Below are 25364 nucleotides of genomic sequence, written 5' to 3' on the forward strand. Positions count from 1 at the left end.
CATTCCCAATTTCTAGAAATGAGCATGAATACATTCAATGAGGTAAAGCGAGGTCATGAGTTGCAACGATGTCCACTTGCAGAGTAGTTCACATACTCATGGAGCTACAGAATGTTTACTGAGCGTGACCACCATCACGCCTCTAGATGTGCCTATCCTCCCAGTGGTTTGTCTTTATCCTATTAAAATGAGCCTGTGCTTTATTTGCAGTCAGCTTGTAGCGCTATGAGACACGCTGCTGTGAGCAATCGGATCAGAGCTCTGAGTTCAGCCGGGCTCCCACCAGCTGCCGAAGGGAGCCGGTTTGGGGCCATTCAGCATTTAGCATTCCAGGCATCTGAAATGAGGATGCTAAACTTAAATGACCTCCTGTGGCTCTCTGCACTTGTATCAGCGCTGGCCTTTTATCCTCCTCGTTAATTAAACATGTTGAGAGAGTTTACCGTTGCCCAGATGTTGCTTGCAGAAGCACACCGTGTTACATTTTATGGTGCTGTTTATTTGCATTGCAGTGGCCCTTTATTCCACGCAGCTCTGCATTCACCCATCGCTCTCCCAGCATGACAACAAGCTTGTAAATGGGTTAAACTGTGAATTGCAGCAAGGCTCCGACAATGGAAAACATTAGGTACACATCTAAAAGTATTTAAGACCTTTGGGCTTAATTTTAGAATGTAATCGAGAGACATAAACAAGCCATGTAGGTCGATTCACACAAACAGGAATGTCAAGATGCTACACTGCAGGAATGAATGAACCAGTAAATAATCACCCACACACAGGAGTTATCAAGATAAGATCAAGATCTGGACAATATCACTGAAAAGGAAAAAATGTGGATAATAGTATGAATGAAAAACTATTTCTTGAAGGTACACAATGTCATATGTGCCATGATATTACATCGGATGATTACACATTACATACATATTACATTAGATGTGATCCCTGGATGATGACCTGATCATTCACTGCATAAACAGTTGAATCTGTTTGCTCCAAAAACAGCTGGCATGCTGGCATGCTGGCTGTTGTTGTAGCCTCTGAGGGGCTCAGCCATCATTCTGCATGTAAGCATGCAGAATTCGGTCATAGCACTTTATTCTGCACATCTCTTTAAAATTCACTTAATATCGTGTCTGAGGCCTAATCTTGACCTGTTGTTTTTAATCCAGTGTGCAGCCGTGTGTCTGTCCTTTGTTTGATCCCATTTCAGTTCATTTTTTATCTCTGAGCTTGTTTAATGCCTGGCTGCAAATACAATTTCCTTCCGGGATAATAAAGTCCAAAGTTTGTGTTTTGGTTTAAGATCATAATCCAGTCAACTTTCGCTCTCTCTCTCTCTCTCTCTCTACCCCCCCTTCCCCCCCCTCATTCCCTTCCTCACTCTATCTATCTATATATCTATATATCTATCTATCTATCTATCTATCTACTCATAAACACACACACATACTCAGAGGGTGTGTGTGATGTGTGGATCAATCTGAATAATGTCCTTATTCAAAGCAGCATGGGTCCAATTATACTGGATCCTTGGGTATCATTTTGACCAGCATCTGACAAAATGGCCTCAAGACAAACTAACACAATTATCTTTTCAGCACAAACGTTTCGGTCTTCATTAAGCTGTGACATTCCAAAGACAAACTATATGTGTCTGCACCTCGTGAACTAAAGGAATATAACAGCAACAGCAACCTCAGCCACAGGTCTTAAAGATAATCTAAATGTGTTGAAGCTACAGGCTTGACAGGAGATTGTTGACCTCTGACCTCCACAAGATCGCAGAGAACAGTTGAAATGTGCAACAATGCCAAAGGGAGAAAACTGAGACAAGCAGCTGAAATTCCTCGGAAAAAAGAAACCGCTTTCACAATGAACTGTCAGTTGAAAGGCCCAGAGACTAATAGGCGTCCCAGACCCCACTGTGCAGGCTGTTGATGGATAAATATGGCAACCTGACGCTGAGGAAGCGAGAGGGAATCTGTGACAACGAAGACGATGCAAAAAAAGAAGCTATTTAATTACTATAGCAATTTCTTCTCATGCAGATCCAAATAACGACACCACACTGCCAGGCACATCCCCAGGTTGCATACACACTGCTGGGAAATGTCCCCTATTTGACCATAACCCCCCCTGAATGCCAGATGACGTCTGAAATCCTGCAGCAACCAATAAAAAACAGAAAGACAACTTTTCACCGCTTGGATCCACTTATATCAGCTGGAGCCACGCCGATTCTTCACCTGTCCTGCAGCAGTGGGATGTCTGAGCAGGTCCGCATGCATCTCATTAAAGCTTGGCAGTAATGTCCTTAACTCACCTGTCAGCATAATTCACTATGTTAGGTATTCATCTGATCATTTAATCCAAAGAAAGCGAGAATGAGCAAGTACAAAGGATCTCAGCCACATTATACAGCTTGATCACTACAGACGTCACGCTCAGAAAGAACTGTGCATGTTGCAGTCGGCCTTCTTCACTTTGTGCTGCTGCCATTTCTACCTTTTAAGGGACAAGAAATTCACTTATAAGACAAAATAGACAATGCGGAGAACATCTGTGCATGTCTGTAATGGTGGGAAAGTCTGTACACCGTCTCAACTAAAAGATATTTTGTGCCTCTATTTTTGGGTGTGTGATGACTCATGGGGACTCTTGGAGAAACAATGTCAAGTACCGTCACACTGAAAGGTCAGAGAACATAAGCAGGGAAGGAGTTTAATCATGCTTCAACCCCAAACATATTTGGCAGTTGAGGAGACGTTATACAACAAATGCACATAAACACACACCAGGCACGTTTGTCTGTAGAGGCAAATGGCACCCACTTCCCTTCACAGATGACGCTCTGTCCCAGGGGAATGCCAGTACCCAGTCCACATCTGTGTGTCTTCTCAAGCTGTGTGACACTTGACACTGTCTTTCCATGTCCTCGGGTATTAGAACCCTGCAGCACTTCAGCCATACATGGACATAATGTGTTCTCTGTGTTTCCACAGCAAATGTCTCAGAAGACATTCTGTATGACTCACACCACCTACACTCCCTTTTCAGCCTGAAAATACCACTCATGCTTACACAATAATCCACTGTCATACACTTCTGGGCCTGGGAACTGGGAAATTAACAGCAAATTAAGCCAAAAAAGAATCTGGGCAAAGAGAAGTTCCCATAGCATGTTGGACCACACCCTGAGATCAGATGATTGTAGGAAAAAGCCTGAACTTTGGATTCTTGTGCAGATAGACTGAACTGTATATCTTTGCAGCACCCGACCCGACACAACAATGCAATACATTAACACATGCAGGCCACATGACATCGATCCAAGGCTCTTTTTTTCTTAAATGTCATTCCTCATAAGCGGCACTATGGAGAGAACACTTCTTCAGAATACTTTTTCAATTATAACAGACAGAGAAGCAGATGACGACAATTAATTGTGAGTGGTTGATGTCACTGATCTCCCTCGATGTGGCTGAATAAAGCCAGACACACTCCTTTACATGTTGTACGCAGAAAACCCCTTAATCTAATTAGCCACGGGTGTGACCTTTGTCTGGGTCACTGCAATGAAGCAGCGAGAGGCAAAACACACAGTACAAACAGTATACACACAGACACACTCACACACAGACACACTACCATTACCAGCAACCCACACACATAGCCTGAGAGCGAGAACTTCTCTGCACTTTCCGCCTCTGCCCTTGACAAATCCTCTCTCTGCTTCACTGTATTCTTTCAGCACTTTGGCAACCGCTATTCTGTGTAAACATGAGCTCGGGGAATATGGAAGACTGTCAGAAGTGTCTAATGCAAAGGTGAAGGCAATGTGCAGAAAGAGGAATTTGTTGGGCAGGAAGGATGCAAACCGAGATATTTATCTGCTTGATGAGGCTCTGGGGTTGTGTCTGTTTTCAGTTATGGCAGCGTTTAGGAAGCAAGTCCAATCAGCAGTTGTGCAGAAGACTGCTGGGAATTCTGTGAAAATTGAGAAATGTGTAATGAAGTATTCACAGGCACAAACACCTCTGATGGTCTCCAGTCAAATATCAGGCTGTTTCAGTTTGCTCTTTGTGATTTTATATCTAACTGTAGCATTTTTTATCCAATTATTCACATTATTGGAATACATTCTTGCTCTCTCTTGATTACAACATGACTGATCACATGTGAACACGAGGATCATGGGCAATGTGAGAGAACCAGAAACAGCACATTTCAAATCAAAGGGCTTCAGTGTTTCCACGCTGACAGAAACACAAATCCTCGGACAGAGTCGTGCTGTGGATGTGTGTGTGTTTGTTTCTTGGACTCTGCAAAGGGACGAGCTGCAGCCTCATAGGTTCAACTTGGGTTCCATTGTATCATTATTCTATATGCGGATCTCTGATGTTCACTCTTAAAAACAACTATTCCTGTCAACTAATAAGATATTTGATCTAATCTAGATCTATGAGTTAGGGGTCCATGTGGTCCTGTGAGTGTTTCTCATATAGGGCAACTTCTGTGACTATTTCTTGAGGATGTGCATTGTTGTAATATATATATAGTGTGTAGACTGCCAGTGATCCACTCCTGAATACAACAATATAATTCGATCGTGTCTTTGTGTCTGCACAAATCCAGGCACAGTGTTTTTTTCAGGCAGCTTGCAAATCTTGCATTTCCTCTCTACACCTCAGGGACTTACCAGGATGATGACCATGTTGGGAGTGTTGAATGTGGGTCACGGGCTCAAGTCCTGTTGCTAAGGCTTATGGTCACTGTGAGTTTGGTGAGTGAACTTGAGCCCCAGGCTGGAAGAATCTGGTGAGACATTTGCTGCCAATTCACATGAGCGCCACATTCTTCAATCTCTACTCGTGTTTATCCACTGTGTGATGGACAAACCGCCAAAAGCTGCTTGGCCCGTAGAGAAAACACCTGCCCTCAAGGCCTGTCTGTGGCCAGGAGCTCAAACACACACACACACACACACACACACACACACACACACACACACACACACACACACACACACACCACTAACAGACATACATGTCAACATAGCTGTGGCCTTAAACCTACTTTATACAATAATCTGATGTTGCTGGACTGTTCTCATGGTTTTATCTCATCTTTGGCTCTTGTAACCACGGAAAGACAAACGCACAAACACACACACACACACACACACACACACACACACACACACACACACACACACACACACACTCCAGTGAAAATGTATATGCCCACTTCAGATAAAAAGGAGTACCTACATATGCACACACATGAGCACAGGCCAGTTTTCAGGTCTGACCCGAGCCATCCCATAGTGGCTCAGACATCATTAGACTGAGGCACTGTGGTGTGTAACTGCACAGCTGCTCGGCGTTCTGTTCCTTCATGCTTCTGAAGGAAACTTTAAAGTGATTCACACTGACATTTTGGCCTGTAAAGCCCTTTGAAAACAAGAGCATTGCCACCACTACATGTTAGCTTGCAGTGTGTGCTGAAGGACCCTTGGCCAGCTCATAGGAGCTGAGCATGGAGAAGGTCACCAGAGTCACTCAGGCCTGTATATAGTTCACAGATGGTTCTGGGAGGGGATGTAACCTAAAGAGAAGTAAACAGGCGGTGTGTGACTATGATGAGGCTCATAACCTTGGATAAATATGCTGATGATATGTAAGGAGGCACTGCAAAAACCTAAGCTCCTCTGATGTCTCCTCACTGCAGCTCGACAGGAAGCGTTTCCAACTACCATGCAGTGATGCTTGAAGCATCACTGGATCGAGCACAAAGCCCCAGAGGAAGGGAGGGCGGTTACTGGGCCTCTGGAATCCAGATGTGGTATAAACACTATAGATTGTGGACCGGCGCCATGTCCGAGCAATGTTTCCACGTTGGAACTCAGAGCTATTTGTATCAACAAAGTCATAGACGTAGTTAGACAGTAGTCGATGTATCAGCAGCTTAAGACATGACATCATCTCTGACACCTTTAGTGTTTCGTGTTTCCATTTATGAAGCAGACACAGGAGCTGCAACAGGTGCCAAAGCAACACGTTCAGATCTCTCTGTGCTACATTCAGATGCCTTTGGATTTCTTTTCTTATTCTGCTAATTTGTTGCTGGATCAAAAGGCATCAGACAGTCTGGTGTTAGATTGGCAAGATGTTCTGGATCAAACAGAGCAGTGTGGAGGCTGCATGCATGAGCTCCCTTCTGTCAGGCAGCTATTCAGGGACAAAGACGGGGCATAAGAAAGAAGGGGGCGGATGTAAATGTAGAGATAAGGCATAAAAAATGAAAACAAACCTTCAGCTTTCTTCGCCTTTGAATGGAATAGAACAAAGAAAAGAAGGAAAAGAAAACTGAAAAACACACACGAGGCAAAGGAGCAGCAGATTCTAACTAGAGAAAGGATCACTTCCTGCCATCAAACACGACTACAAAGTGCTCTCTCATCTCTCCCCACACAGAGAACATATGAGAAAACATTCTTGCACTGTAACACACATACACAAACTCACATATTAGTAACCATGCAGAATGAAGAAGGATCACATCAGCACCTAAATAGCTTCAGCCTCTTGAGCTCAACTGCCATCGTGTCACTTGACTGTGATTTCTGTCATGTGGCTTCTTCTCTGATATACGTCCTACACATCCTGTCAGACACAAAGGGTTGGATCAGGTGAGCCACCAGACTGAGGCATGACTGACTGGGGCACTTCTGCTGCCCAGAGGGTTCAGGCCTGCTGTCCAGACATGTCTGTCCACCAGGCAGCCTCTTAACAGCAGCACCTGCAAGGAAACTGGCTGCTCTGCTGCCAGTAGAAGACACTCAGGACGAGGCCCAGGGGCCATAGAGGTCAGAGAAAATGTAAAGTGACAGACAGCATTGAGGCAAATGACACACTGCCTGTGCACATAGTGGCTGGCTGGCTGTTAGTGGCTATACTGGGGACTGGAGGTCTTATAATGGCTGCAGCAATTTCTGAATAGCGCCTGGAAGTGCATAATGTGGACACAAGGACACTGAGACAGCTGATTGACTTCTGATGCTGCAGGTGGATCATTGAGAAAGTGATTCTGGATGCTGGTCTGGTCAAGCACAAGCGCCTCATATGTGACCCACAGGTGAGAGAATTCCATAAAAGAGCTGAAATATGGAAGTGTGATGGAATAACTAAGTTAGGCAGTAAGAGTGTTAGTGCTAAGCGCCTTGTCTTAAGGCCTGTGTGTGTGTGTGTGTGTGTGTGTGTGTGTGTGGCAGAGGCACCTCAAACAGATCCATGACAGGAATGTTAATCTACTCAGTTCAGTCGGTGTTCAGCCGTTCACCTCGTTCTCAAGCCAACGTTAAACCTTTTCGCAGTAAACCGACGCTGGTCACAAGCAAACTCAAAACATGACATCACCCTCATCACCGTCTCCCAAGGCTGAGGAGAGTCCACAGCTGACAGGCAAGGGAGGACACAGAGGGAGAGAGGACACAGAGGGAGGGAGGGAAGGAGTGGACACAGAGGGAGAGAGGACACTGAGGGAGGGAGGGAGGGAGGAAGGACAAAGAGGGAGTGGACACAGAGGGAAAGAGGACACAGAGGGAGAGAGGAAACAAGGGGAGGGAGGGAGGACACAGAGGGAGTGGACACAGAGGGAGAGAGGACACAGAGGGAGGGAGGGAGGGAGGACAAAGAGGGAGTGGACACAGAGGGAAAGAGGACACAGAGGGAGAGAGGAAACAAGGGGAGGGAGGGAGGACACATAGGGAGTGGACACAGAGGGAGAGAGGACACCAGGGGAGGGGGGGGGGGGGGGGGGGGGGACACAGAGGAGCTTCAAGATCAAAGGTGCACCCAAAGGTGCAACTGTGCAGAATTAAAAAGCAGGAAAGTACAAATCAATCACAAATGATCTAGAAGCGCAAACTTAATAGTTATGCGTCTACAAAAACACCGGCTCTCATAATTACACGCCGTTTTGAAGCTTTTTAATCTGCCTGAGCCGAGACTGGAGGTCGAGTACGAACCAGCAGCGACAGCAGCAACACACATACACACATGAAAAGAAAGAAAGAAAGAAAGAAAGAAAGGAACTGCCTTGATTGAGCCTTTTCCCTCCCGCTCCTCGTTCTCCAGCCTGTGTGTGCAGCCTTACTCTCCCTCTGCAGGTGTGTGTCTATGTGTTTGTGTGTGTGTTCATGCAGGTACGTTACTCACCGGCTCGGCTCGTGTGTGTGTGCAGCAGGATACAAAGAAGCAGCGCTGTTCTCCTGAATAAACGCTCCATCTTCCTCCTCTGACCTCCACAACTTTCACACTAAACACCGCAGCAGCTTCTTTCCTCTTCTTCTTCTTCTTCTTCGGTTTGCAGGACCTAAGCAGCCATGCGGGAGGAGAAAGTGGAGGAACACACACACACACTCACTCACTCACTCGCACACACTCTGTACTTCCACTTGCTGGATTGTTGAAGTTTTGTTGTGGAGGAGCCTCTCAGCAGCGCTCTGTCCCTCTCATTCAATCTCTCCTCTCACCATCACTCCCTCCCTCCCTCTGCTCTCCTCTTCCTCCTCCTCTTCCTCCTCCTTTCTCCCTCCCATGGTGGGACGGTGTCCTGGGACCCACGGGGGAGCGGTGCGCCTCCGACACACTCCGTCATAAATCACTCAGATTCCCCCTCATGTGTGATGTAATGAGCCAGGGGTGCAAGATACATGCGTGGAATTTAAACTCATACCAAAGAGATTTCATATAATTTGATTTATTACTTAACTACATCCAGGACATTTTTTATTCTTATGCGCAATAGATTTCTGCAGATATTTATTGTTTATTCATCAAATCGATACATCTGGACTGTTACTATAGCAGCAGACATGCCACAATGAAAGCTCAAAGTAGCCTGTTGTTTCTAAAATACTGTCGAATCTGCAACATTTTCTCAGCTACTTCCTGTTGAAAATACAGATGTTTCAGGTTAAAATGCAGGAAAACACTTACAAGGCAACAATTAACATATTTCTTAAGAAACAAACTCCATGTAAAGAAGGTTTGAGAGGCTTTTGCTCGTCTCCAAATCGTTTCCTGTTAACTCGCCTGTCAGTATCGTTCAGATGTTTGGCTAAATGATGTGCAGCTGCAGAACGGATCCAAGCTTTGAACTTCACTGCAGTAATTAAATACACCTCAGCGTGTCAGCTCATCTATCTGGTTAAAGGTGTAAAAGTCAGTAACAGCGACTGACCCAAGTTCCATCTACTACCAGGGCAGCATTTCTGTAATACTTGTTCAGGTAGCAGCTTGACCACTGAGAGGCTGCAGGCTGATCAGGTTAAAGGTCACTGACTGCTGACACGCTGACACACTGGTCATACTGAGTCAGTTCGGGGGCAGATACACCTGGTTAGGTCCATCTATCATTTCAAAGCAGTAGATTTATTATCACACGGTCGGGAAGAAACAGATAAGATGATTAAGATCATGGAGAAGTGTTTGGTAGGGAGAGGGAGAGAGAGAGAGAGAGAGAGAGAGAGAGAGAGAGAGAGAGAGAGAGAGAGAGAGAGGGAGAGAGAGAGAGAAAGAGAGAGAGAGACAGAGAGAGAGAGACAGAGAGACAGAGAGAGAGAGAAACGCTGATACAAATGAGAATACATTCTATATGTTATCAAATTGGAGGGCTTTTGTTGAAATCATCTGCTGAATGTTCCGGTGGAGATGATCAACAGAGCATGAAAAAGAAGAGGCCGTGCCAAAAGTCTAATTAATTCAAGGATGTCTGTGGTATTCAGTTAATACGAGCTCGCAGATAAGGCCTGTGAAGACCTCGTCTGATTGGAAAATGACCAAAGATAACAGGAGCAGCGTCCAGTATATCCAGTCCTCTCAGTATATCCAGAAGATATGAGGAGTGAAATCGTGTTACTGAGGGGTGAGGAGACCACAGAGAGAGAAGAGAGGAGAGAGGAGAGAGGAGAGAGGAGGGATCAAGCACGGCCCTTTAACCCACAATTATCTCTTTTATATTCCCAAAACCCAGAAATTGAATCAGAGATGATTTGTATTCAAGGTCTCACCCCAGTACAGTTACGCCATCAATCCAATCCTATGGGCAACAAATACAAAAAATACATCAAAGTTCATCAAATCAAATTAGTGCAGCTAAAAAAGAAAACACACTGTGCATGGGGGGGGGGGGGAGATGGAAATGATTGAGCAGAAACAGGCAGATAAGCGGGCAGATTAAGGCCTGATCCTGTAGGTAAACATGAGACCTCCTGACCTCCCACCCTCTCCCATCTCAGCACCAGCTTAGCTCAGCCACCCTGTGAGTCCGGACCACATTCCTACTAGCTTTTAGCAGATAGTTACTAAGAGTCCGGCGGGGAGTCTGAGCTCAGGGAGAAATACTTCCAGAGTCTGAGTTATGTTCCTACATGCAGCCGCCGGACCTGCAGCAGGAAAGAGTTTGATTCAGCTGCAAGAACTTCATCAAGGCTGTTTAATGAGACAGACATCTGGGGGAAGACCAACATGACTGGACCCAGACAGGGATATGATGAAGAGGATGACACACACAAACACACACACACACACACACACACACACACACACACACACACACACACACACACACACACACACACACACACACACACTTTCAGTCCATTTCTCCTGTGCAGTAGTTTGTCAGCTTTAATGGACTTAAAGAGTCTTTAATAAAGCAGAGTGATGCATAATCTGGGTGTAAATAGAATAAAATAGGATAATATGTAGTTGAAGTGGACATGTTGATATAAAATGAGGCTGTAAATTCCTGTTTTATATGCGGCGGTTCTTTAATCCCAATAATCAGTCAGCAGGCAGCGAACCAACAGAGCAGCTGCTTTCTTCACAATAGTGACATTTACAAAATCCCAGATATTAAATTAAATGCAGGATGTGACATATTCTTATGGATTAGTGGTTAGAGAAAGAAAAGCATATAGATTAAGACTGGAAAGAGATGAATGTATCTCTGATTTAACTGGAAGAAAAATACAAGCCTGCCAAACACGGGGGAATTCCTCCCTCTCCCTCTCTCCCCCCCTCTCCCCCCCCCCTCTCTCTCTCTCTCCCTCCCTCTTCCTCTCTCTTTCTCTCCCCCCCCTCTCTCTCCCTCTCTCTCCCTCCTTGTCCCTCCCTCTCCCCTCTCTCTCTCTCTGCCTCCCTCCCTCTCCCTCTCTCTCCCTCCTTGTCCATCCCTCTCCCTATCTCTCTCTCTGCCTCCCTCTCTTTCCCTCTCTCTCCCTCCTTGTCTCTCCCTCTCCCTCTCTCTTTCTCTCTCCCCCCTCTCTCGCCCTCTCTCTCCCTCATTGTCGCTCCCTCTCCCTCTCCCTCCCTCTCCCTCTCCCCCCTCTCTCTCCCTCTCTCTCCCTCCTTGTCCCTCACTCTCCCTCTCCCTCTCCCTCCCCCCTCTCTCTCCCTCTCTCTCCCTCCTTGTCCCTCCCTCTCTCTTTCTCTCTCCCCCCTCTCCCCCTCTCTCCCTCCCTCTCCCTCCCTCTCCCTCTCCCTCTCTCTTTCTCTCTCCCCCTCTCTCTCGCCCTCTCTCCCCCTCCTTGTCCCTCCCTCGCCCTCTCTCTCTCTCTCTGCCTCCTTTCCCTTCCCTCTTATTTATTCACCACTTCCTCTGAGATCCATCATGCTTTACAGTATTGGAATTTGAAGTTGATCCAAGACGCGTGATGCAGTGTGAGAGGTTGTAAGTACCTCTCTCTCCCTCTGCAGGTCACTGTGTGCTGATAAATGATGTTTGACTTTTCTTATCATTTAATTACCCAGGAGGTGTAGGGTGCAGGGGTGCAATCTGTCATCGCCTTACCTTAAGGTCCTGTGGGAAATAGTAGTGAAACCTTATCTTGATATTAATCCTCTGGAGGAGGCGATGAGCCCTGCGCATTAGAGACCCTAAGGTGGGCTTTAAATGGAGTCTGTCTCTAATCTGCTCCTTGTGTTGTAGAACATGCCAGAACAGGACAACAGGCTAACTTGTGCTGGAAAATATGCATCTGAACTTTCTAAAGGGAAAGTTGACTCATTCAGTTTGCCAAAAGAATGATTTATGTGTGTTTAAAGGGCAGAGATTTCAAAGGGATATTTTTCACGCAAGCATTAGGATGTAACCACCTCACAAATCATCTCAGGCCTTACATCACTGCTTCCTAATATGTGCTAGTGATTACTTTCTGTCATAATATGGATTATGTATGGAGTAGACGGGCGTGTCCGTCCGTGCGATCCCATCTTCCTCCTGTGTGTGTGTGTGTGTGTGGGGTGTGTGTGTGGGGGGGGGGGGGGGTTAAACCATTAACAAATCAAATCATGAATGACCTTTAGGTAGCAACTAAACTTTGTTGCTTTTCTGTGCATGAAGATTCTATGCATCAGCCAACATCTGTCTGTAATCCAGCAGATGATGCATGAGGGAGAAGCTGCAGTTTGTGGTGTCATCGCTCACAGCAGGAAAAAGAAAATCAGCTTTTATACTGAACGGTGTGGGGGTTTTGCCAATAACCTCAAAAAAAGAAGAAAAAAAAAACATAAATATCAATCAATCATCACAGATCAAGACTAAAGCTTTAAAGGGGGCGGGGCTCAGCAACTGAAGAATTTTGCTAATGAGTGTAAATGTAGGTTAATCTGTCAGAAGGACTTTCTTGCCACACATACACACACACACAGACACAGACACACAGACCTAGAGGAATGACTGTGCCACCCACTGACAGCTGATGAGGTTGTCTCCATAAATCAGACGGCACATGTTCTTACATAACAGCTGTCCTCATACAGGTACTCCAGGTTTGCTGTAGTACCAGGGGGCAGAGTGAGAACATCAGACAGGATCAGCTGCTCCGTGTTTCACACACACACACACACACACACACACACACACACACACACACACACACACACACACACACACACACACACACACAGACACACACACACACACACACACACACACACACACACACACATACACACACACACACACACACACACACACACACACACACACACACACACTCTCTCTCTGTCTCTCTCTCTCTCTCTCTTTCTGTACATGAGCAGAGCTGTTGATTGAGTCCGGTTGTAAAACTGTAGGGTGGGTCACAGTCTGGACCGAAACTGCAGCCGGATTACCTGGAAAGTTCTGTTATCAGCCAGATTACACCACATGTCCGCTTGCTAAACACTGATGCAATCAAGTTGCCACACTACAGGGGTGTGTCCATGATTAGAAAGTCATCCCCCCCGCCCCACACACACACACACAGTCTCCACTGGGCCTGTAAGAGGAACTGCCAGTCTGGTGATAATTATAATCATTAGAGATGAGGGGAGGCCGAGCTAATTAACATCTAAGGACCATGTCTGTTAAATGAACTGCTAAAGCAAATAGACTAAATAAACCGGTCGCCATGGCCACACTGGAGCGTCCCCCTGCTGTGTCCCTCCTCTTCAAACTGAGCGTCCAGACCAAAACACTGTTTGATCTGGAAACAGCAGCAGCAGCACAATTAAGTCGATCACTGGTATTTGCAGGAGCACTTAAAGGTAAAAACCCAAAGGCTGGGAGCGAGCCGACGCCTCAGAGCAGCTTTTCTCTCTCCAACCCTCCACGCGTCTGAGTCAGACTCTGAATAAGGAAATGATTTGGCTAGATCGAAAACAAGCCACCGCAGATTTTTTTTTTGCTTCGTTTACAAATCCTTAATGAGCTTTGCGGACAGAAACAGCATTGTGTGTGTGTTGTGTTCTGCTTTGTTCACTTGAAGGATTTACTGCTTCCAGAATCGTCGGCTGAAAGTGTCCACATGAAAACTGCCCTTCACCACACTGAGAATGTTTCAGGCCTCCTCTGCTTGTTTGCCTCATTGTGTGTGGTCTCCAGGTTTACCTCTTGTTTTTGTGCTGACTCATCAGTCTTAATTAAACATGTTCTCTCGCTCTCTCTCTCTTTGCATCTGCACTCTTGAGACTCTCTATCACAGCTCGCTCCACGCTCAGTCTTTCAATCTTTTTGTTGTTGCCCGTTTCCCACCCACCAGCCCTCAGCTACTCTTTCCCCCTGTTTCTTTCTTCGCTTCTATTCTCATGATGTTTGCATTCCACACCTCCTCTGTAGACGGCACACAAAAGAGGAGAAAGCGCCGCTCCTGACCTGTGGCAAACATTCCAGCCTTCCGGGTCCCTTTCACAGAGCCAGAGCCCTTCATCCCTCCAGTTACACTCACCGAGAATCTCCTCTCATATAATACTACATAGAGCTAACACCTCTACCAGAGGACGAGCACTTAGGACAATCTGACACATCTAATACTGCTTAATGTTATTGTAGAATATATGAATAAACAGAATAAATAGGATATAGGAATGATAAAGTACACAATGACATCCTACTCTCCATCTTTCATTTAAAAACAGACAATTGGTTGTGTACGTCCAAAGATTGGGGTTCAGCTAAGGTTCAGAGGCATCATGGGAGCAGGTTAAAGTTTGTAGTCTGTGCAAAAACAGAAAGATGTGAGGAGGATTGTGGGATACAAGGGGCCGAGAGAGTTTAAGGTAAAAATAACAAGGGAGTTTTAAACTTTGACTTTAAAAGGAGTCAAAGCATGTGGCGAGAGAAAGCAAGTACGGGCCTGTATCAGTGTGTGGCTCCTTACTCCGTCTGTGTTTAGTGCCTCTGTCCTCTGGAATTCCACGGCAGTAGCTGGGAGGCTGTCCAGCGCCCGTCCGTCCCTCATACACACACCTGTCCACCTTGTCCTGAGGCTGTAAAGGGAGAGCAGGTCATGAACACGCCTGACTTCCCTCCTGCCCTTTCAGTGGCATGACCTCTGCCTAGACCACCTCTCTGTGTTCACTGTGTTCACAAAAATGCAAACACTACGCATGTTTTACTTGCAGTCACATACCAAACTGTTTTGTAGTGTCTGGATTCATGAGTCAAATATTCTTAAATATAATTCCAGTTCTAACATATCTGTGCACATGTTGATGTTGATCTGACACTGATCTCATTTATTGTTATTGAGATATTAGTGTTTTGATAGTGTGACCATTTGTCTTAAGAAGTGACAATCAGAAATTCAAATAATGTGTCCACTCCATCAGTTAAGAGGTTACTTGTGTCAGGTCAGGATTTTTGCTCAAATATGTCTTTCCTGAGGGGATTTCTCCTTTCAAAGATATGAAGGAAATGAACATCCGCTTCAGGAAGAACCTCTGGCTGACGAATGCCTGTCCATGGATGCCCTCAGTTTACCCTCAGAGACGTCCCACAAGACATTTAGGCTCCCACTCACACTTCCAGCGCTTCTTCTGTGGGTCAGTGAAATCTCACATCCATCTGCTTTTATCTAGAGTCTTATCTTTCAGTGTGGTGACCTGGATGACTCAGCGTGTTTATCGGTCAGGGTGGGAAGGTGATGCAATTAAAGCACATTATCTTGTATTCATCACCATAATGTACTTGAGTTCACAATTGTGTTTCATAAAGGGCATATAGTTCAAAGAGAGATAAAAGTTTGATATAGCACAGCAGTCAGGAATGATGAGCCCCAGCTTAGTAATACTTGGAAACATATCCAGAATCCATAAACTGTGGAAACGAAATCAAGAGATTACAACACAGTAGTATAAATCTGAGGAGTAGTAGCGTAGTTATGAAATTTCTATGATGTATTGTTTTTGAGTTGTTGTGTTGAATGTGACACGTGAATGTAATGTCGTGCATGCAGTACCATGTATCATGGAGGCATGACACAGGTTACACACAGTCACTAACATAGTACAGTATGAATACGTCTGTTATGACCAGATGATCTGCTTTAATAAATCAAAGGGAGTTAGGTGAACTAAGGAATAACACGGTGACCTCGTTTGGTTTATCTAGCACAAGTGTTTGTCAGGTAGATGCAAAAACAATCTGCATTGGATGTTTGTAATTATCCTCTAAAAGCTTCATTATTATAAACACACAGCTCTTTCTAATACCTTCTACACTTTGCATGTGCCTGCAGGACCTAACATGGCTGCCTGTGACTGTGGCCTTTCATCAGAGAATGAAAAGCTCTGGGATCTTATCAGAGGCACTTTGCCCTTCCTCAGACATCTGTCAACATCCTTCATCCATAAACTCCATTCATAGATGACACACACACCGGTGTCATCTTACACCAGTTAGATTATTACTATTATTATTATTAATCGTCGAATATAAAGTTCACGAATTTAATGTGAGAACCTTTCCGATGTTTTACATGTATAACCATTCTATTAAAGGTACCATGGGTCCAATTACTCATCACTTTCGTCTTTTAATTGTTACTCTTTTGTTTACCACTAGATGGCGGTACAACGCAGGGTATGAAGTTACTTTAACTCCAAAACTGTATCTTGTGGTCAGATTTCATTCTAGAAATAAATCAACTAAAATCACAAACGCAAGACTACCACGACTACAACAAGAACAACACAAACTACTGATAATATTAATGACAACAAGCGTAATGTTTATTTGTTGTTGTTTATTAGAGCTCATACTAAGGCCAAACATTTGAAAAAACCTAATAAAAAACTGTCTTTATTTTTGCTAATTATAACTTCTGATGATGTTTGAGAATGAAATGTGAAATAATATGTGTCGTAAATTCTCGGGAGTTCTTATATCATCACCAAACGTCGCTGAGGGAACATTATTGGAGTATTGGAGTAAAATCAAAAGGAATATAAAAAAACCACCTAGGAGTGAGTAATGTATCACAGCGTGTCTGTTGTAAGGAATACTGGGAATACTGGGCTCACCGTGATTTGCCGTCGGGGTCAATAGCTCAGAAATCAAATAAGCTCTGCCCCCTCAGCGCGCATTTTAGAGGAATTAACCTCATTTCCATACTGGCGTCACCTATCAGGTCGAACATCGTGTCGCCTGTGGTTGTTTGTTGTGCCACGTCTGGCTTTTTTTCCCTACTGATTTTATTGAACATGTGACTGAATTAGACGCTCACATGGCTGCTGTCGCTGCATGATCCGCTTTAGCTCTTTAAAGTCCGGCGATCGGTAGCTCCCCTTCGGCAGCGACCATCCGGAGCAGAGCACCGCTGAAAAAACACAGCGCCGATCCGGACAAATCATGGCGAACAGCGGGCAGAAAGTTGTCCTGATCACCGGCTGCTCCTCCGGCATCGGGTTACGAATCGCCGTCACGCTGGCCAAAGATGAAAAGAAGCGTTACCATGGTAAATAGGCTTTCTTCTACATTCTTTCTTTGATCGAACCTATTTGTAGCGAACCTATAACGCTACATCGCTACAGAACTTCTCCTGCGTGTCCTTTTCCCTCCCCCGTGGAAGCTTTATTTCTACCGCGCAGACGCTCTTTTTTACGCACCAAGTTGAAGTTTGGAGTTTGTTACGCATGTCAGCCTCAAACGCAAATATATGTTTTGGTCTCGTCCATAGAAACAGCTAAAAAGCCTAGTGATACCGGATCCATATGCTTTTGTGTGGGGGGGTGGGTGGGGGGGGACCGGGACTCAAGTCGCCCCCTTGGCTCGACTATTATCATCTGAAAGCGCAGTTTCCAGGGTAGAACTCTGCACGGATGCCGCTCGCCAGGAGGGATCATAAAGGGAGGCTTGCCAGTTCTCTTTCAAGTGACTTCTCCCGCACAAAGCCCCCTTTTATCGCGCTGAATTGTAGGCCGCCTGCTCCGCTTTAGTGCCGTGTCTAATGTGCCTATAGTTCCCTCAGTGGAGCGACTGTTGAATGGGGGACAAAGTTTGAGACCTGTACAAGCGAGGGTTCACTCTAAAGCGAGGGCCACGTTTGAAGTCTTCATCGGTGCCCAGGGGGACTTACGGGTCTACCCCACTCTCTGTGACATTGTTGCTCTGTGCGTGCGTCTGCAGCTTTTTACCAGAACTTTGTCATAGACTTGACCAGATGCCCCCTCCCCCCGCCCCCACCTCTCCTTTGATAAGAGTTTGACCCCAACACCCCCCCCCCCCCCTTTCTGAAAAGATTAGATAGATAGGACCTGATGCAGAGTTACAAGATTACATAGATTATATAATTGGCTCCAGGGAAACAGCTGTTATCCTACAACTTCACCTATTAAACTCAATCTTCCTGTTTCAGCGGATCGCCTGAACCATTTAACCGCTCTAAGGGGCGACTGCACAAAGGTTACTTTAACATTTTGTTTTCTTTTAGGGTCCATTGGGATCAGCCGAGATTTATTACCGTGAAATACACAAGTGAAACAAAAAGGATTATATGCCCCCCAAACGCTGATTTGGAGAAGTTTTTTTTTCTAAACTGTGACCGACCTGCTTCCAAGAAAGGCCAGTCTGCTTTGTTTCACAGGAGTTGAGGAGATTAAATGTTGCATTGTGCCGAAAATAATGATTAGTCGTAGTAACACGCTCCAAATCCAGCACAGCCTAAAACAGACCTCTGTGTATGTGCGGCAATGTGGTTGGTTCAAGAATGTTTAAGCTCCCCAAGAGTAATTCCTGCAGGAGCCACAGGAACAATGGAGCTCTTGTTCACTCCTCTTCCAAAACGTAAATCTCTTTGTTGCTTCACGGACACAAAGTTCTGAAATCATTAAGGCCTCATTAATGCACGGTGAGTATTTTGACTCCGCTCCAGGAACTTAAGAAGACAAGTCGTACGACATATAAACGGCAACATTCTTAACGCAAACGCTCAATTTTATACAGCAGTAATAGCACAGAAATCTTACAAAATAACACGGAGCGGCCTTTCCTTTTAACTGTACCGGTCCGGCCGGTGCGGTTGCGTTCAGACACGAAACAGAGAAAAAGAAATCTGTCAAGGACATCAAGTAGAATCTGATCAATCTCCAGATAAGTGACTGTTTACTCTTCACTCACTGCCATTGTGCAACAGCTCTGTCTCCCTGTAATCTGATAGATAATGTCTCCCAGCAAAGTGAGCACGGCGCTAAATGTGGCTGACAGCATGAAAGCAAGATCAACAGTGTGCTGATAGCTGCTGTTGCTGCTGGTGATGAGAGATTCCTGCACTCTATGTAGGTTAATGTGGCCCAGCGAGCGAAGATCACAGGAAATCAATCAAGTGTCTTGTAACATTACAGGCGTGGCCGTAGGAGCTGTTACACACACACATCTGCGTGTGTGTGCATATGTGCTGGAGGTGGCTGCACAGAGAACAGGTTTGGACCAGCTTGTGTGAGCGTTGGTGTGTTTGATTCGGAGATATTGTTGTTGGCACTGTTGCCTCATAGCAAGAAGGAACAAGGTTCAAATCCCGTCTCTGCCCTGAAACTCTCTGTCTGGAGTTTGCGTGTACTCTACCATCAAAACATTCATGCCACAGGTTAATTATTCATTCTGCCATTGCCCTTGACCAAGGCACTAGGTATTGATGTAACTACAGAGGATGCATTCTGTTGAACTTTCACCACATGTATGAACAAGTCTGCAGAGTCATTTCCTGGTTCTGTAATGGAGCAACATCCTACAAATCACATGTTCACATTTCTGCGTCTTTGGCTCCTTCCCACCAGTCATTGCCACCATGCGGGACCTGAAGAAGAAGGACAAGCTGGTGGACGCAGCCGGAGATGCGTTTGGGAAGACTTTGATGCTGCTCCCGCTCGATGTTTGCAGCGACGAGTCAGTCAAGCAGTGCATCAGCAGTGTGAAGGACCGACACATCGATATCCTGAGTGAGTGGGGAAACTATGCTGATACACTCTCTGCACAACATGTCACCCACCACGTCCAAAAGTTTCAACTGCCCTCAAGAATATAAAGCACAAGAAATCTGAGCAAGAGAACAATAGACAGGTTCCAGAAAATACAATACTACATATATTTGAGCACCTTTCTGCTAAATATATATCAGCTCTAACATTGGAATCCAACAACATGTAGTGGACTTCCCTTTTTTGATCAGTGACTTATACTGTATATGTCTCAGCCATTGTTCAGAACCAGACAGGCGCCCTTGATAACTGTGAAAACACACAGAGGTCGGTGAGTTTCTGCCCTTAACATCAACAGCAGCTGACGTAGGAATGTGAGGAATAAGCACAAACCAAACTTACGGGTATCTTTGACCTGTGCCCGTGCACCCCTAGCCAGTCACTACTGAAGGCAAACATGGCTGTCAGTTAGTCATTTGTCAAATTGGTTCTAAAATAGCCGCACTGCTTCCACGCAGGCTGAGCAGCACTTTACCGAGCATCCGTCAACCTTGAGACGGCGAAAACCCCATTTGCACATGAATCCTTTGACCCAGCTTTGAACTGGATGACCTTTCATTTGTATGTCTACACATCTCCTTGCACTAGTCTCATCCTCACCCCCACATTCTCCAGCCACCGTGGCCTTTAATCAATACAATTACAAAGGTCATAAATTCACAAGCGGAAAAAAACACCTCAAAGACTCTGTCGAACAGAGAGGCGATATGATAAAGTGATGTTTTAGTTCTCAGCGTAGTTTTAGCTCCATTGTTGAAATGTTATTGAAACACCAGTCGTTCTCTCACAGCAGACAGACTCGATTGCTGGAGCAGCTGACATTGAACGTAGGTGGTGGGGAGGGGGGGTTGACTGTGAGAGTCTTGAAATTCCAGTGGGAGCGAAGATATCTTCTGCTGCAGACAGGAAGGACGACACAGCGGCGACCTGCCTGTGACATCAGGGTCTGCCTTACAGCTACATAGCCTCTTTGACAAACACTGTGTGTGTGTGTGTGTGTGTGTGTGTATAACACGGTACAGACGATTCTCTGCTTACACTAAGTTGTGACGACACACTTCCCTGTTTATAGCTAAAAAACACAAAATTTGACCACCTTAGTCACCCTGTCCACGTCATTTTGGGTTCACATGTGTCACATAAACGTATCATTCATCATCTTCTGTCTGAACCTTTAGTTTGGATAAAGGTCCCATACATGGACATGCCTGAGCACAACTCAAACGTTACATGAAGTCCCCCTTCACCCAATTACTCAAGAGACCTCGAGGCCCTTTGCCATGCCGTGCCATTACGTCACAATCTGTTGTAGTCTCTCACTGCCATCTAGTGGTCACGTCAAGTAATGCCATCACCCTTCAATCAGTGAGGGATCAGTTCATGCAAAGCAATGCAAAGTTGATGCATTTATTCTAATTGTGTCAAATATTTTGAATTCAAAAAAGGTTAAATGTCTAATATCTGCAGTGATTGATTAAATTAATCGATTGTTTCTCCGAATCTGTGTGTTTCTTCCTAGTCAACAACGCAGGCGTGGGTTTGCTTGGGCCTGTTGAGAGCATCAGCATCGAGGAGATGAAAAGAGTGTTTGAGACCAACTTCTTTGGTGTGGTCCGCATGATCAAGGAGGTGATGCCAGACATGAAGAAGAGGCGCGCGGGACACATCGTGGTCATGAGCAGCGTCATGGGTCTTCAGGGTACGATATGTGTGTCTGTCTGTTTAAGAGGCTGAGTCAGAAGCAAAAACCCTAGACGACAGAATGCATGCATTTAAAGACGTCCATGCAGAAAGACTTTCCTTTTCATATCATGAGTCAAACACCTTCGAGGCTGTACTGCATTTTTACTTACCAATCCACACACAAATGTTGATGTTGTCTTTGATGTCCCCGTTTCTCTCCTTACTGTAGGCGTTGTGTTCAATGACGTATATACTGCATCTAAGTTTGCAATGGAAGGCTTCTGCGAGAGCATGGCTGTGCAACTATTGAAGTTCAATGTCCGGTATGTTCTCCTCTAGTCTCTTTCTTTCGTACCACACCTTCCTTCCATCCTACCTTATTTCTTCATAATCCCTCACACGCCTTTCCCACATCTCGACCCTTTAGGTTGTCCATGATTGAGCCTGGCCCAGTGCACACCGAGTTTGAGACAAAGATGATGGAGGACGTAGCCAAGATGGAGTATCCGGGAGTAGACGCCGACACAGTGCGTTACTTTAAAGATGTTTACCTGCCATCATCTATAGATATATTTGAAGCCATGGGTCAGACGCCAGACGATATAGCCAAGGTGAGGGAGCGTGTTTGTAATTGTAAGAATCCCGAACTCTCTCAACTAGACAATACAGCCTTGAAATGAGTCTTATCAAAACGTTTTGTTGCTCTTCGTCTCTCTAGTGTACCAAAAAGGTTATTGAGTCAAACTGCCCACGCTTCCGGAACCTCACCAACAGCCTCTACACTCCCATCGTGGCTTTGAAGTATGCAGACGAGACAGGGGGCCTGTCAGTGAACACTTTTTACAACCTGCTCTTCAATTTTGGCCCTCTCATGCACATCACCATGAACATCCTCAAGTGCCTGACATGCAGCTGCCTGCGCCGACGCACCATTTCGCCCAACTGAAACCCCGATCCTGTCCCTTCTTCTCCGGGTGCTGACTCCCCCCCGCCCCCCGGGCGTCACATCTGATCCAGACATTTTGGGCTCCAGCAGGAAGATGAGGAGGGGTCGTGTCGTTCAAAGACAGTACCATTATAAGCTTTGCCAGACAACACGCACAATTGCACAAGTTTGTCATGGAGGTATAAGCAGGATGACCTCATGTACACATTAACACATGCACACACAGAAATACAGGCAACACACACCATAGAGTATTGTACATACATATTATAAAGAAGAGGCAATGCCTTAGTCATTGATAAATGGTTGGAACTGAAGAAAATATTCATTAGGTGTTAATATCTTTAAAGAGAACAAAGACACAGAGGGCATGAGTATGAGTCCCATGGACAGAGAACAAAGCACAAAAATAATCTCACTTACACAATAGAGAAATGATAATGTTAGTGCTAGTAGCCTATGTAACTAAACTGTCCAGCCAGGCTAACAAGAGTTTAATGCAGAGTAAGAAAAAATGATTCTCTTTTTATTGTGTTGTTCCCTTGATTTCATATTTATCTTAATTTACTGTTCTCATGGTCCTAACTGCTGTTGAATCATGTTTCTGAATCTTAATAACAGAGTGTTTTTTGGTGTATAAAGGTTTGTGAGGGGGTGTGTCAGATATTGCATTTTTGATCTAACGACTTGATTTAGAAATAAACAGCATTCTGATTTAGCCTGAGTGGTATTTGTTGCTGTTACGGGACATTTTGAAGTCTATGGTCCAAGCTGCCAACCACTTTCTTTGCTTCTGCAAGACTCATTTGGCTCCAAGAGAGGGCAGTACTTCACTGCATCTACCTTAGGAACCAATACACACACACACTCCCACAGGCCGTCTACCAGTCTGCATTGTTGCAGCTGAAGTGTGAAGGAATTTGTCCTTTGTTGCTTGCCAATCTGCGATAAAAGTAAAAAAACAATCTGCACATCAAACGGGTTCACATCTTGCAGACTTTGTTCCTCAATATATGTTTATCAACTGAAATGTTTCAGGGTGATGATACATGTTTGAGTCATACCAAAGCTACCCTTCATTTCAAACAGATGAGCTCAGCAGCAAGAAGTTGACAAAAGTTGGTTTTCTCTTGGAAATATAAATGTTAATATACAAACAGATAAAAGGCCTTTTGCTGTATGTGTGTATGTGCAAGGGCTTCCTTTGGCATATGTGCCCTGCTGAGGTGTGTGAATGCTTACACACACACGCACACACACTGCGTTTGTATGCATGCATGTTTATGGGTGTGTGTGAATGTGTTGTATGTGCATGTCTATGGGTCAAGTTAGTGATCTGTTGATGGATATAAAGAGGTCATGGCCTGCTCCCCATCAAGCCCCCTCCTTTGGACCCCCACCCCCTCTTGCACACACACCCTGCTTTGTGCCATGTGAGAGAATGTGACCTGGTTCCCATCCCTGAGGAGGGGTGAACCCTGTTAATGACGGCCTCCTCAGACATAGTGCGCACCCCAGAGCCTCCCTCTCCAGCTGTCCCATCAGCCCCTTGGGCCAAGACCCCCTGGTCCTCAGAAGCAGAGCACTGGGGTCTGGCCTGGATAGCCCGGCAGAGTTTGTCCCAACTACACTCACGCCGTCCCCTCCTATGCCGCCCTGCCCTGGGTAGGTCCACTGAATGAGCTCTAGCTCCATGGAGCTCATCATCAGAGGACAGTGCAACTGGCTGCAGACCTGTAGCTTCTGTACAATAAGCGCAGGGCCTCAGCCATGTGTATGTGTCTTCATCAGAGGCGACAGCTCTGCACAATGGAACAAAGACACTGTCAGTCACAATCAAATGGGTGTGTGCAGGGGGGGGGGCAGTCCGAGAAGGTTGGGGGAGGAGTTTGAGTTCTGAATGTTCAGGGGGATGCCAAGGCCCGATGTGGGACGCTGGAGGCTGAGGGAGGGGGCTGGAGCCGGGGCAGTGAGGGGCTGGGGGTGTGACGGATTTGGGAAAATGAGAGCTGGGGTGCCCAGACCTGAATGGAAGACCTGTTTACTAATTGTATGAACTTAGGAGTTACAGCAAAGTCTCATTAAACAAGGGCATTATTCTTATCAAACCATTGTTCTTTACCACAAGAATGTAATTGTAGTATAATTAAGGGTAGCATGACATGGTGTAGACTTGTGACCCTGACACAATTAGTAAACCATTAAAAACACTCAGACTCTGCCTGCCTGCAAACGATGTGAAGTGATGACAAACCACTAATGTTTTAAAATATGAACATAAAATTAATAATTACAGAAGTTCTAAATGCCACATCAGAAGGACACATTCTTTAGGCGTCATCTGCTTTCTCCTTCGCTGGGTCAGCGTTAGTCCACTCATTCTTTCATATCCTCCCTTCTGTTTCAGCATCACAGACAACCTCAGCAGAGTCTGACTCATAAAAGGAGAGAGAGAAGTCACACTGGGGACAAAACAACTGAAAGGGAGCAGAGGTCAGCACTAAGAAATGGAAGTGGGAGACGGGTAGTTTAGAGAGACAGGGAGAGAGAGAGAGAGAGAGACAGAGGGACAGAGACAGAGAGAGAGAAAGATGGGTGCTATGAGATGTTTGGCTTTATGTGGAGCTGATGTCTAGACAGGTGCTTCAGCCTGATCCGAGGTCACAGCGGCTCAACACCCGGCTCCTCTCATCTGCTGCTGGTGTTACATTCCACAATATCAAGGGTCTGTTCAGAGCAGTGTCACAGAATAGTAAACCCAAGTGTCAGATGACCCGCTCGTTGGAGGAGATATCCTCTCAAGGCGTAACAAGACAGATGCATGACCAAAAAGGCGGAGGTCAGCCATCAGTTAACGCGGCTGTGTGTGACTGGACATGTAGCCACCCGGGACACATTATCATCCATAGGGCTGATTTGGGGTC

The 25364-nt window shown here is 45.5% G+C and overlaps 2 protein-coding genes across 3 annotated transcripts in view; one reads left to right on the forward strand and one right to left on the reverse strand.

Annotated features, from left to right (window-relative positions):
* Nucleotides 1-8546, reverse strand: part of col5a3a (collagen, type V, alpha 3a) — a 40538-nt gene extending 31992 nt beyond the window's left edge. For both annotated transcript variants that reach the window (XM_076144302.1, XM_076144303.1), the window contains exon 1: nucleotides 8226-8546. In XM_076144302.1, coding sequence (XP_076000417.1) covers nucleotides 8226-8295 — 70 coding nt within the window. In that variant the 5' untranslated portion in view covers nucleotides 8296-8546. The remainder of the gene's footprint in view (nucleotides 1-8225) is intronic.
* Nucleotides 8547-16951: 8405 nt separating this feature from the next.
* On the forward strand, nucleotides 16952-23158 carry rdh8a (retinol dehydrogenase 8a). Its single transcript, XM_076144193.1, has 6 exons — nucleotides 16952-17293; nucleotides 19611-19772; nucleotides 21331-21510; nucleotides 21724-21817; nucleotides 21922-22105; nucleotides 22213-23158. The coding sequence occupies exons 1-6, from the start codon at nucleotides 17188-17190 to the stop codon at nucleotides 22438-22440; spliced, it is 954 nt and encodes a 317-aa protein (XP_076000308.1). The 5' UTR covers nucleotides 16952-17187; the 3' UTR covers nucleotides 22441-23158.
* The last annotated feature ends 2206 nt before the right edge of the window (nucleotides 23159-25364 follow it).

Source organism: Genypterus blacodes, unplaced genomic scaffold (genome assembly GCF_046128005.1).
Source record: "Genypterus blacodes isolate CSIRO-AG114 ecotype Tasmania unplaced genomic scaffold, CSIRO-AGI_Gbla_v1 ptg000028l_1, whole genome shotgun sequence".
NCBI classification, from domain to species: Eukaryota; Metazoa; Chordata; class Actinopteri; order Ophidiiformes; family Ophidiidae; genus Genypterus; species Genypterus blacodes.

Excerpts from the sequence above, each read along its gene's own strand:
- rdh8a (XM_076144193.1), top strand. The coding sequence starts at position 17,188 with ATGGCGAACAGCGGGCAGAAAGTTGTCCTGATCACCGGCTGCTCCTCC. Across the intron at positions 19,773-21,330 it reads CCGACACATCGATATCCTGA|TCAACAACGCAGGCGTGGGT; the intron begins GTGAGTGGGGAA and ends GTTTCTTCCTAG. Across the intron at positions 21,818-21,921 it reads CTATTGAAGTTCAATGTCCG|GTTGTCCATGATTGAGCCTG; the intron begins GTATGTTCTCCT and ends TCGACCCTTTAG.